The following is a 13,118-nucleotide window of genomic DNA, read 5'->3' as shown; positions in this document are numbered from 1 at the left end:
CCGAGATCGATTCGAGCCGGGCTGGGAGCGGTTCGGCGGAAAAAAAATCCGCCGGACCCGAAAATAAAATAAAAAAATTTAGAAAATTTTTTTAGTTTTATAAGCCCAATGGGCCAAAAAAAATTCATTATAACTTCATTGAGCTTGAGTTTGGAGCTGGAGCAAGAGCAAAGGAGCGAAGAGCAAGTGCTGAGGAGCGAGGAGCAAGTGCCAAGGAGCGAGGAGCAAACGCCAAGGAGCGAGGAGCAAGCCTGCAGAGGTAAGTAACTTAGTAATTTAATTAGTTTAGCTGGTTAGGTAGTTATTTTAGTTAATTTAATTTAGTTGTTTGAGTTTAAAGATCATGTATTTAAATTAAATTAATTAATCCCAATAAATTAAATTAATTTGCAGATTCAAGAATCAAAACCCTACAAACATCAAACACCATGGACCTGGCTATATTTATTGGCATTTTCCTCTTCCTGGTCCCTTTTATGGTTATTATGGTGCTGGAGAGTAGGAAACGGAGGGGGCCCCAAACTGAAGAGGGGGATGAAGAAGCCGGAGAAAGTCAAATGGGTGAAAACCCCAGTGAGGAGGAGCTGGAGGAGGGTGAACATGACCCTCAAAAAACTAAACAAGACCAAACTCCATTGTGGAAATATGTTCACAGGGCTGAAACAGGGAGAGGGGGTGGAACCACTAAATTTCATTGCAACACTGATTACACAGGTTCATACACCCGTGCTAGAAGACACCTCTGCGGGAAAAGGCCATGGGATGGAGAGAAACAAATAGGAATCAAAACTTGTACAGCGGTGTCAACAGCAGATAGAGCCAAATACATAAGGGAAGAGGAGGAAGCCCAATACAGAACAAAAAAATCAAGGGGTTTCTTTGAACCAAGCTCACAATCACAAAGAACTCCTTCAGCATCCTCCCAAGGCAGTGGATATGGACATGGAGGCACAGGGTCATCATCTTTAAGGCGTAGAACCATATCAGATTTCCTTGATGAGGGGTGTAGGAATGATGTGGATTCAAAAGTTTACAGGTTTCTCTATGCATGTGGGATACCATTCAATGTTCTACGCTCACCTTATTGGCACGAAATGGTTTCTGCCATAAATGATGCCCCTAAAGGATACAAGAGCCCTGGGTATGACAAGGCAAGAACCGTTGGCCTTGATCATGAAAAAGCAAAAATATCACATTCTTTGAATAAAATGACAAGTTCTTGGACTGACCATGGGGTGTCCATTGTATCTGATGGATGGACAAATGTAAAAGGCAAGCCATTGATAAGTGTTCTTGCTGTGTCTGTTAGTGGTCCCATCTTTCTAGCTACACATGATTACTCAGACAAGTTCAAGACCGCCATCAACATTGCAGAAGCATTACTTGAAACAATTGAGCGTATTGGCCCATACAATGTCATCCAAGTCATCACTGATAATGCTCCTAATTGTAAGGCAGCAGGAGCAATTATTGAGGATAAATGCCCCAACATATTTTGGTCTGGATGTTTGGTTCACACATTGAACCTTCTGTTGCATGATATTGTCAAAAACAACAATACCAATGGATTGGTAATTTGTACAAGAAAGGAAAACAAATGATAAAATTTATTACAAATCATAGCAATACCCATGGCCTTTTCCGCAGTCACTCGAGATTGGAGTTGCTGAAGATTGCGAGGACTAGATTTGGTAGTTATTACCTCACCTTCAGGCGCCTTTTGAAGGTAAGAGAGGCATTAGCTAGCATGGTATCAAGTCCACATTGGCAGGTGTTAAAGGAAAGGGCTACAAATGTAGCTGACATGGCAGGTTTTGAAATGGTGGAGGAAGCCGCTCTTGATGGGCAGTTTTGGGCAAGTGTGAGGCAGGTATTGGATTTCACCAAGCCAATTTATCACATGATTCAGTTTGCAGATACAGACAAACCAGTGATTGGCGAGGTGTACGAGCAAATGGATACCATGTTGGGGGAAATAAAAGACATTGTTCATAATAGAGATCCCAACTTGTACAAACTGATTCATGATTGTGTGTGTGAACGGTGGAATAGGCTTAACCTTCCACTACATTGCTTGGCGTATATCCTTACGCCAAAATACTACTCTACATCTTGGTTGGGCCAACCTGCAGCAAGGGGTGGGGTTAGGACCAAACCCCATTTAGATCAAGAGGTAACTAAAGGATATTTGGAAGCATTAGAAAAGTTGGTACCTGACAGGGAGGAATGTGCAGCTGTGCGCCTTGAAATAGGCAGATACTTCAGTGGCACTGGTTTGTATGGTAACTTCCATGCAATGGACGACAAAGATAAATTTGATTCTCTCACATGGTGGGAAACATATGGCGGCCACGGACTTTTGCCAAAATTGGCAAAAAAAGTTCTTTCACCAGTTGTAAATTCTTCTTCTGCAGAGAGGTGTTGGAGCACCTACAGTTATATACATAATGTGAAAAGAAACAGACTCAATGAAAACCGAGCAGAAAGCTTGGTTTATGTGCACTACAACTTGAGGTTGTTGAGTCATTACTGTGATCGGGCTAATGAGGATCCCACATATAAAATTTGGGACAATCACCCAGAGGATGACAATTTGGAGGATGACATTGTACATATTGAAGAACTAGAAGAGGAACTTGTAAGGGATGAAAATGAAGCAGCAGCCATGCCACCTCCACCTCCACCTCCACCATCCAGTAGCAGTGCTCGAGGTTCGAGTCTTGTTCCTTTGCTGTTGCTACCTCCATCTACACCCTCGCGTGGAGGTTCTAGTTCTAGTCGTCGGTCTATGCGGGAGACTCCTAGAAGACCACCACGACCTGCTTATACTCCTGGAGACTCTCGTGGCAAGGGCCACATGTAGATTTACAGTTTACTTGTCTTTTTTAGTTTCTATTAGACTTTAGTTTTCATAACTGTTGAGTTTTGAGTCCTTGACTCTTGACTCTTAACTCTTTCATATCATAATGATATTTTTTGTAAACATTATATCACTGTGACAATGAAAATTTGAAGTTTGAAGTTGGGCCTTGGCAATTATAACTCATTGGTAATGATTGTGAATCATGAATATGATGCTTTGTGAAAGACTAAAGTTGTTTCATTTCATCTCATTATTCATGTTTCATTTTATAAATTTTTAACATTTCATATCATGTTAACAGTTAGAAGTTAGGACTTAGAAATATCTTCGATATTACTTCTTGTAATGGTTAAACTTAGCTTACAAGTACAACTTTGGTGATCAATGATGATAAATGTTATTGAATTTTCAATTCTGAAAGCTTGAAGTTGAAACTTTAATAGTGAATTTGATGAATCATGACTTATAAGACTCAATATGTTGCAGTTGTAATATGTATTTTACTAACTTGTGGACATGGTTGATGACGATTATAATTTCTAGATGATTGATGTGATATGGTTCAATGATCAATCTATGTTTTTTTATGTTTTTTATGTCTAATTCATCATTCTACATGTTTTTGTTGACATATATGTATCAAAAATTAAAAAAATATAAAAAATATATATATTTTTAAAAAATCACTCCCGGATTCGCTCCCAAACCAGGAGCTTCTGAAAATGGTCGCTCCCGCTCCTGTTTTCGCTCCCACTCCCCGCTCCCGCTCCCGCTCTCAAGGAACATGGAGCAGGATGATCAGCAAGAGAATCAATCAGTTATTCACTACACATCATTGATTAGGAAGAACTCAACTGAGTTCAGATTCTCTGATTTCATAGACTATTTCATCCACCCAATTGCATAGCTCCTCAGCAGTCAGAGTGAACCTAGGATCAGCTCAGAAATTAAAAGGATCCTGCACCTCAGTGATCAAGTCAGAATAGGAGACTGGTACCTCTACCAAAACTACACAGAGATCAGAGTATATGGTTGTGAATTGGCTCCATATAAGTTGCCAAAATATGTTCCAATGAGAATCTTTTCTCTAGAATATATTAGGCAGATGATGAACATGGATGAGCTCCATTTCATCTCAGGGAAGAGAAGATCACAGTTTAAGATCAAGGCACAGGTTGGATCATTCATCTGTAATACCAGATCAGTTGGTTTAGAGGCAGATGCTATTTTGAAACAGATGGGTTTCCAACCCAGCTTTACCTAGTCCTATGATCCATTTAACATTATTTCAGACTTAAGGGTGGAACTCAAAACCACTCCTTATAATCATACACCTAGGCTAAAGATTGAGAAGTTTAGAAATCAGGAACAATGGGAAGAGAATACTCTTCAAGAAGCAGAAGAACAGGTTTTACCTCCTTCTACTCTTCAGACTCCTATTTCTCAAACTAAACATGACAAGAGGCCTAGGGAAGGATCATCATCATCAGCAATTGGAGAGAAGGAATTCATCCATTACCAGAAGAAATCAAGGATTGAATCAAAGGGCACTACAACTACTACTACAACTCAGGGTCAAAAGGAGCCTATCATCATCAATTTGGATGATTCACAGGTTTCTATAGGGACAGAAAAACCTGTAATTACTACTCCTCCTTCTTCTACTTCATAGAATTTACTAGAAATACTCAATCAGCAGGAACAAGTGAAACAGAGGAGTCAAATGTTTTCACTGACTTTCTTGAAATCCAGCAAAAGAATGAAGCTTTGAAAGCTAATGTTTATGCACAGTTTTGGAAGCAGACTTCCACATCACAGCACAAGTTGTTGACAGCATTTGACAGTGAGAAGGGAGGAATGCAAATGGTCTTTCTGCAAGCTCAAGTCCCTTTTCCTAAAGGTTCTTCTAATTATAAGAAGACTGTATTTACATTTGATGCAAATCAAATACATCCAATTGATCAAATTGACATGGATAGGCAGTCTGGTGAGATGTTGTTCTCAACCATGACCAACACTGCTATGGCATTGTCAAAGCTTAAAACTGCTCTATCAAATGTGTCGTCACAATTGAAGATTGAGAAAATATCTTCTTTAGCTAAAGACAACACGGTTAAGTCAATGGAGGACTTAGTAATTAAAATTGGATATGACCCTAGTGATGTCAAAGTTGTTGAAGATATTATCAGGAAAAAGAACACAGACATTGCATTATTGAGAAAACAATTAAAATTGCCTTCTACAGAGGACCCCCAGACCAAGGAGATAGCAAAGAATGAGCAGCACAAGGAAGAAATGCTCAAACTGATAATTGAGCAAAATGTACAGATTAAAACCATGGAGGAGCAGATTGAGAAATTGCTTAAGGAAAAAGAACAATTTACTTAGTTAGCTATAGCTCCCATCACTGCTATTCCTATTACAGTGTCCAGAACAGCAGGGGAATCTACATTAGCCACAGGGGAATCTTCATCGACAGCAAAGGATTTGAACAAACTCTCATAGGAGCTCACTCACCAGAAGCAAGAGAATGAAAGGCTTCATAAGAAATTTCAGAATCTGGAAGCTCAAAAAATAAAGAATGATAGTTTGTATGTTGAGGAAATGCAGAAAACACATAGGTTGAACAGAAGAATTGAAGAATTGCAGAGTCAATCATTGATGGCTCAGACCTTGGCCCAAGCCAAGGAAAGCATATGGGCAGATATCAGTCAAGCCATGACTGAAGTATGGCCTTCCATTCAGATCATTTTTTAGCAGGAGGAACTCATAAATAGATGTCAGGTAGCCATTGATCAAGTGAAGCAGCTACTCAAAGATAAACCAAGTGAAGTTGCAGACATGATCAGAGTTCTTAACTCAAAAACTAGGGCCGAATTGGAGCAAATTCAAATTCAGGATAGAACAAAAACCATCTTGGAAATCAAGGTGGTGTTGCAGAAGAAAAATTTGATGACACAATTAGAGACCAAGTGTCAAACCTTAAAGACTTCAGTCCAGAGATTTCATTTTAAATTTAATTTATTGAATAAGAGAGGACGGCCAGGATTAGTGGCCCCAAATGACAGGATGATCAGTCTAGAAGAATACTGCCAAAAGATTTATACCATAGCCACTGATAAATCAAACTTTGCAGGTATAAAGGGGCATATTACAGGGAAATCTTGCCATACTAAGTGAAGACCAATGGGATCACTTGTGTGAATTTATTGAGTAACTTTCATCAACAACTGAAGGACAGCTGGGCAACACTTTTTAGGGACCACATCATCAACAGATTCCTAAAGGATAGTGCCAGCACTTAGCAGTTTTCAAATTCCTACAATTTTGTATTATTTTTGTAATTTTGTTTTGAAAATATCTAGTAGAACTTTTTGTATAAATAACTCCTCCTTCGAGTTATTAAGGGTTGAACCCTTGTATGAGCATTGAGAACAGAATTGTAACCGAGCTGGAGATTTGCCAAGCTAATGAAAGGATTATGAATTTGCCTACTATAGTTCTGTCTTCTTGTAATTTTTCATATGTGCTTATTTCATTATGTATTGCTTCATATATTCAATTCTTTATGCAGAGAACTGGGTAAGATCATACTGAGTATCAGTCAATCTTAAATCCATTGTGAAGTTATCAGCGGTAACTAGGGACTAGCTTATAAGACTATTTGTTATTATAAACTTCCCTATATCAATTAAGTGTCACACAAATCTGCATTCGTTTGAATATATTTTGTTCTACAGGAAATGTTGTTTGTCTGTATTCTTTGCTTATAGCCAATCAAATATTCTCTTTGAATATTTAGCAAGTTATACCATCACATATTCTGTTATTCATTCATTTTAAAATCAATTAACTATAGCTAGACAAATAGCAGCCCTTTCATCTAGTTTAGTAATTGTTAAGGCTTAAGCACTTGTTTTAAATAATTCATATCATTGGTCATCCATAAAATTTAAAACCAACAAAATATTTTAGATGCTCTGGCATGACTAACTGACCTAGAGTCATCTCAGAGGACAATAGGATACCTAAGACCACATCCACTCCTCCTAATGTTATCGTGTAGAACAGAAATTCTAGATTACAGTCTTGAATCTGCAATTTGACTTTATGGCATTTCCCTACCTTTTCAATTTTCATATCGTCAACTACCATAACTTTTATGTTGGGCATGGGAAATGTGAAAATGTTGAGTCTTTTCACCATGGTTGAGTCCAAAAAATTGTGGGTGCTACCGGTATCGATCAAAACCATTACATTGTTCTTCTTGATATGTCCTTTTAATTTTAATGTTTGGCACAGTGATATATCTGTCATAGCCAATAATGATACTTGCGAAATGCTCTCATAATCTGGTTCTGGATAAAATTGTGGGGAATCTTCGATTTCTTCTACGTCTAATTCATCACTGTCTGAATCATTAGTTGCTTCACATTTATACAGGTTCTTGGTCTCCTTTACTGTTAAGATTGGCAATGAGGGCTAATATTTATGACAACTAATATTTTTCTTGGATCCCTCTCATCAAGAGGTGTAGGATTGATCTAAAGATCATCCCATTCCAATAAGTATTCATGGAGTTATGAGTTTATTTGTGTTATAAGACAATTCGTCAAGGTTGGCCAGCAACCAAATAAACCCCACAAGTGCTCAACGTTTTAGTATAAAAGGAGATGACTTGAGAGTCATTTCTCACACACACTTCTATCTTGATTTCTCTCCACTTGTCTTGGGTTTTAGTGGAAGAGAAATCTAGGAGTGGAAGCCCTAGACATTGGAGGAAAAGAGGCATCCCTAGACGCAGATAGAAGGCAGCCCTAAACACAGATGGAAGGCAGCCCTAACACTATCCTAAGGCAGCCCTAACCTACGCTATCTCAAGGGTAACCTAGCCACAGTCAAGATAAGGATATACGCTACCCTAATAGGTCCTAACCGCAACAAAGATATGGGTCTTTTGGAGGATTGAGTTGCTGTTAGGAGGGCCTAGGAGCTGGGCTAGAAGGCAGCAATCCAAGGCCTACTTCAGCAAAGGAGAAGGGACGTTAAGGTCACCCTTGTGACCACTTGAAGAGGCAGCAAGGTCCGTGTGAAAGCCACAGGCCTGTAAGTATTGTTTTGATGGTCAAAACAACCCTCTACATGGAGTTGTAGGTGTCTCCTCAAACAACTAGGTCACCTACCTTGTAAAGAAAGGGAGGCCACATAGTTCAAGGTGAGTTATGGGTTGATCGTTCGACTGTTGTAGGTTACAGGAGGGTGCCCTAACCAGTGATCGAGTTCTGTCCATGAACAGTAGTACAGAGGTGTTGGATACTGCCACATAGGAGCTGCAATGTCACTAACAAATAGGACAGTGGGACAGCAGCATGTTGGGACGGCAACTTAGATGGGATAGCCCAATGACATAGGACAGCTATGACAATTGTGCAACAGTGGGACAGCTGCTAACTAGTGCAGCAAAGTAAATAGGAGAGCAAGGTACATAGTGTTGTATAGATGCATGGGACAACAAGGTACATAGTGTTGTATAGATGCATGGGACAGCAAGGTACATAGTGTTGTATAGATACATGGGACAGCAACAAGCATGGATAGCATGGCAAGCATGGACAATAGCAAGCATGGTGAAGCATGGACAACATGGCAAGCATGGACATCATGGATAGCAGTGGCAAGCATGGTGCTACAAGCACATGAGACATGTTCTATGACAACATGGTTATGACACATGGGACAAAAGTGCAGCATAAGGTGCAGCAGTATGATGTGTACAACATGGTCATGAGGTCCAGCATTGTGACGATGGGTGCAACATGGTGCAACACGATGAGCTACAGCATGATGACGGGATGCAGCACAATGCTAGGTGAAGGAGTCACCTTGGAGAATCAATTGAAGCAGCATGTCTTCAACTGATCTCATGTATCATCTTCTTAGAGATGATCTATGCTCTTATCTAGATAAGTCAAAGTGTTGACTTCTGTTGTAAATGTACAATCTCTCTCTCTCTCTCCACTAAACTATTGAAGAACATAAAAGAAGAATTGATTAAGGGTTTCCCCACATTGGGGTTTGTCCCTGGCTAGCACCACAGCTTGTGTCCTCTTGTCTTGGCTTGTCTTCTGCGATTTATGTTTATGTTGTATCTGCAGTTTACTTTAATGCTGATGTGATTGCTAATCTGGAAAAGATATTGAGCTAACTGTGAAAATTGAAATAAATTTCTCTAAGCATAGAACATACCTAAACTTAACATTTACTTCAGCACACCTATGTTTAGGGCCCCATATTTCGCCACAACATTTGCACTTGCCCCCTTTCATTCTTTGCATTTCCAAGTTATTTTTGTCTCCTTCACGAAGATGTTGTGGAACATATTTTGTGTCATCTGCGTACATGGCTAGGGAAAATCTTTGTCTCGAATATACTCTTTCAACCTTGGCCACTGCATTTTTTCGTGCTTATTTTCAGCAGCTTTTGCCTTCTGCCTGGCTACCTCTATAGAAGTGTTGTCATGAAGCTCAAGCTCAGCTTGGATAAAAGGTTTAAGTCTCGTGATGTATGATTGAATCAAACGAGTTTCTGATAATCCAGGTACTCATGTGGCCAAAGTTTCCCATTCTCGAGCGTATTCGTCCACATCTCCTTTTTGTTGCAATCTGGTGAGTGGTGAGAAAAACTCTTCTTCCTTGACACCTTGGAACCTTTTAAAGAACGCATTTTTTAATTTCCTCCCACTGATAGTAAGTGTCGCCTTTCTCCACCACATATACCAATTATATGCTTCACCTTCCATTTGCATGGAAGCATGCTTGACCTTTTCGTCATCATTGTCAATACCATAAATCTCGATATATTCTTCTGCTTTACTGAAACAAGCAACGCTGCATTTTTCGTTACCGTCAAATTTGGATAGGTCAAGTTTTGTTCGTTGATATCTAGCTATCAACAGAGCGAAGAAAGGGTGTTGATTTGAAAACGGCATATTGGTGTATGGATTCCAGAGCTGCCTATTTTGAACATTCGTATTACTATTTTCTTGATTAAGAGTGGAAGATGTCTTTGGAAACTCAGGTTTCTCATGTGAATCTAACGATTTTGACAAATCTAGAGAATTGAGATATTGAGTAGCCTCATTATTTAGGGGTATTTGATTAGGCGTAATCTTCATATTGTCACAAATACAAGTCAACATCACCATCGCTTGATCCACCTTAACTGAAAGGTCTGCCTGATCCTTTTTAAATTCATTCTTGTTCTGCTCGAGCTGACTCTCTATTATCTTTGTTGTGTCTTAGAGCGCTTCGATTTTTTCGCCCTGTCCGGTCACCTTAGTCTCAAGGTCTAGCAATCTTTTATTGAAATCGGCCATCGACATTGATGGCGCTTTCGCGTAGGTCTGATGTAGAGTATATTTATCCAACTTAACTCTTTTTCTTAATTTGGCCCTAAACTTTTTTTAATAATAATATTTATTTATTTTATTTTATTTAATAACAATAATAATAAGTTGATTATATATATATATATAATCAAATATTAATTATATTATATAGTTATTAAATATTAATTAGTTATATACATAACAATTAATATTACAAGCTATATAAATATAATTCTATGTATAAGTATACCCACGAGGCAATATATAGGCGTTAGAATAGGTTTGATGCCCTCTGAAGGGACGTGATTGTCGAGGTTAAAACGTTGTTCAATGATGCGTGAGCTTGACGGAAAGCTTACGCTAGACAAGACTATGTACGACAGTTGGACAAACGGAAAACGAACGGCAAGCACAGAAGGTCAATGGTGGAAGTGGGTAGAGATGATGAGGAGCGATAGAGAAAGCGGCGTGGGAGACAGACGCGAAGATGGACGACGGATGTCGAGGGCGGTGGAGCACGACAGTGTAAGTTGAGTGCGGGGGCTAGGCGGTGTGGGACACAAACGCGGAGATGGGCAGCGGATGTTGAGGGCTGTGGAGCACGACTGTGGAAGTCGAGTGCGGGGAGCACAGCGGATTAAGTGACACGATGTGACCGTTTGTGTTGGAGACGGGGGAGGGGGGGTCGAATGAGTGAAGGAGGCGGAATGAAAAAGGGGCGAATGGAGAATTCCAAAGAGAATCGACCACTTTGATAGCACATGCAGCAAAGAAACCCAGCATTTAACAGAAAATGATGTATATATTATTAATGAATAAGATGATGATACAATTATGGGAGGCCCATGGCTTGAATATTGCCTCGGGTGCCTCTTGGTGAATGGGCATAATCTCCTTGCCTTAATTTAACTAATAATTACAGGGATAATTTTTATATAACATTTTTTTGAATATAAATACAAAAAAATATAATATATATATATATAGTAGATGCTTCCGAGACGCTTTGCTTCCTAGATTTTTGGGAAATGACACTCCATGTCCCTGCCTTGTGTAACGTTGATAACAACACATCATAAATAATGATAAATTAGTTAATGAAGAGGTATGTCCCTAAGGACACGATCATTCATAAAGGGACACCTGCCTAGCGTATATAAGCAGGCCCTCACTCTCATTTCTAACATCATTCTCATTCATATATTTTAAAATATATTCTTGTATCTTCAATGGAGATCTTCATATTCCAAGTTTTCTGGAGTATTTAACTTTTGAGTATACGAGATTTCTTCGTAACAGTAACTTTTCTGGAGTCAGCAAAGTTGTAAAGATAGAAATGAATCTTTGACTCAACAACCACAATGTAAATGTAATGTTCTACTCTCTCACAGACGTAAATGAATAAGTAGACGACTAAGGGCATACCTGTAAATAAGGCCTTCTTTATACAGTCGAACAAATGCCTCAGTTACTGCTTTTGATCTTTTATCATCCATTGTGAAGCACTGCATTCATGCCTCATTTAGAATATCTACATGCATATATAGTGTACTTTTTATACAAAATCTCTGATGTATCATTCTATTGTTATGCTCATTTCCAACATGCAACATTACAATTACTAATACAATAGAAATTCCTAACCTCTCGAGACCAATCAAGTGATGCACCCAGACGACGTTCCTGGTTCAAAATTTTTCCTCCATATTCATCTTTCCACTTCCACACCTACAAACAGAATAAACAATCAGCTGAAAACACCTCAAACAGCCTAGGATTAAAGATTCAAAGTCAGTTAGATATGGATGTACCAAATGGCCAGATCATTGACATCATATTAGTTCTTTCCAGATGAGAATTATTCTGTTCAACCATCTTTGACATATCATCACCATTCAACTGGATGTCAAGGAAAATTCTTGGTGTTACACTACTTACCTCAGCCGTAAATTGCTCACGTCCAAGATCATGCCTTGTTAATCCTCTTTCACGCATTAGTTTCTTTTCAACCACCACCTGCAAATTGGACAGCAACAGAATAGTTGCAACAATTGGTCAAACAAAATAAGACCTATCATAGGACAGCAAAAGAGAGCAGCATTAGGTCAATCTTGTGACCCATTAAATTCCCAAAGATTTAAATGTTCTGCTTGAATATGTGACAAGCCATGTCCCTTCCTCTGAAATCGCTGTAAAAGATGGATTTAAACATAACAATGCTCATAAAGAACTCCATATCAACAATGAAATCATTCATCACTTCTTGACAGAAAGGTGGATGTCCTGTAGGTTTTCTCAATTGTTTACTCCAATTTCGCAAAGTCCGAGACTTAAGAGGGGGCACCATATGAACTATGCTCATATGGTGGAGGGAGAAATGGGAATACAAAATACCACAAGGTGTTATAGAAAGCCTGTGGTCATAAATGAAATGGAAAAACAATGATAAAGCCAGAAATAAGAATGGCATAAATTAAATATTGTTTGATTAGAGGTTTCTAAAATATTTCACAAAAATGATCAGATTTTGGTTGAATCACCATCAACTTTACAACCATTCTCTGCCACTGTGAACAATTTACCTACACAGTTATTCCCTGATGTCACGTTTCATACCCCAATTAATTTCACCCTTCCCATTCAAATTTTAGTATTCAATATTTTTCAAACTTCTAGCCAAATTAAGAACAGCATTGAAAGCTCAGCACATGGCAGCAAAGAACACCACAAGCACATTACAGCCAAAGAGAACACATATGCTACATGTTAATTTTCCAATGCCAGATCTGTTTTATTATTCTCAGCAATTTATTTTATACCCAGAAATAAAATTCAGCAATTTAAATTTTCTGAAAACTGCTAGAAAAT

General features: G+C 38.7%; 1 protein-coding gene across 5 annotated transcripts in view; it reads right to left on the bottom strand.

The window, feature by feature from the left end:
- Positions 1-13,118, bottom strand: part of LOC149149211 (valine--tRNA ligase, mitochondrial 1-like) — a 277,751-nt gene that overhangs the window by 161,705 nt on the left and 102,928 nt on the right. For all 5 annotated transcript variants that reach the window (XM_089439538.1, XM_089439541.1, XM_089439537.1 and 2 more), the window contains 3 exons: positions 12,189-12,266; positions 11,895-11,978; positions 11,676-11,755 (listed from right to left, as the gene is read on the bottom strand). In XM_089439538.1, coding sequence (XP_089295664.1) covers positions 11,676-11,755; positions 11,895-11,978; positions 12,189-12,266 — 242 coding nt within the window. The remainder of the gene's footprint in view (positions 1-11,675; positions 11,756-11,894; positions 11,979-12,188; positions 12,267-13,118) is intronic.

The sequence above is a fragment of the Pinus tabuliformis genome, chromosome 9, assembly GCF_031772625.1.
Source record: "Pinus tabuliformis cultivar Carrire ecotype Pingquan chromosome 9, CPIR1, whole genome shotgun sequence".
Taxonomy (NCBI): domain Eukaryota; kingdom Viridiplantae; phylum Streptophyta; class Pinopsida; order Pinales; family Pinaceae; genus Pinus; species Pinus tabuliformis.
This window is presented reverse-complemented; position numbering and strand designations above follow the sequence as displayed.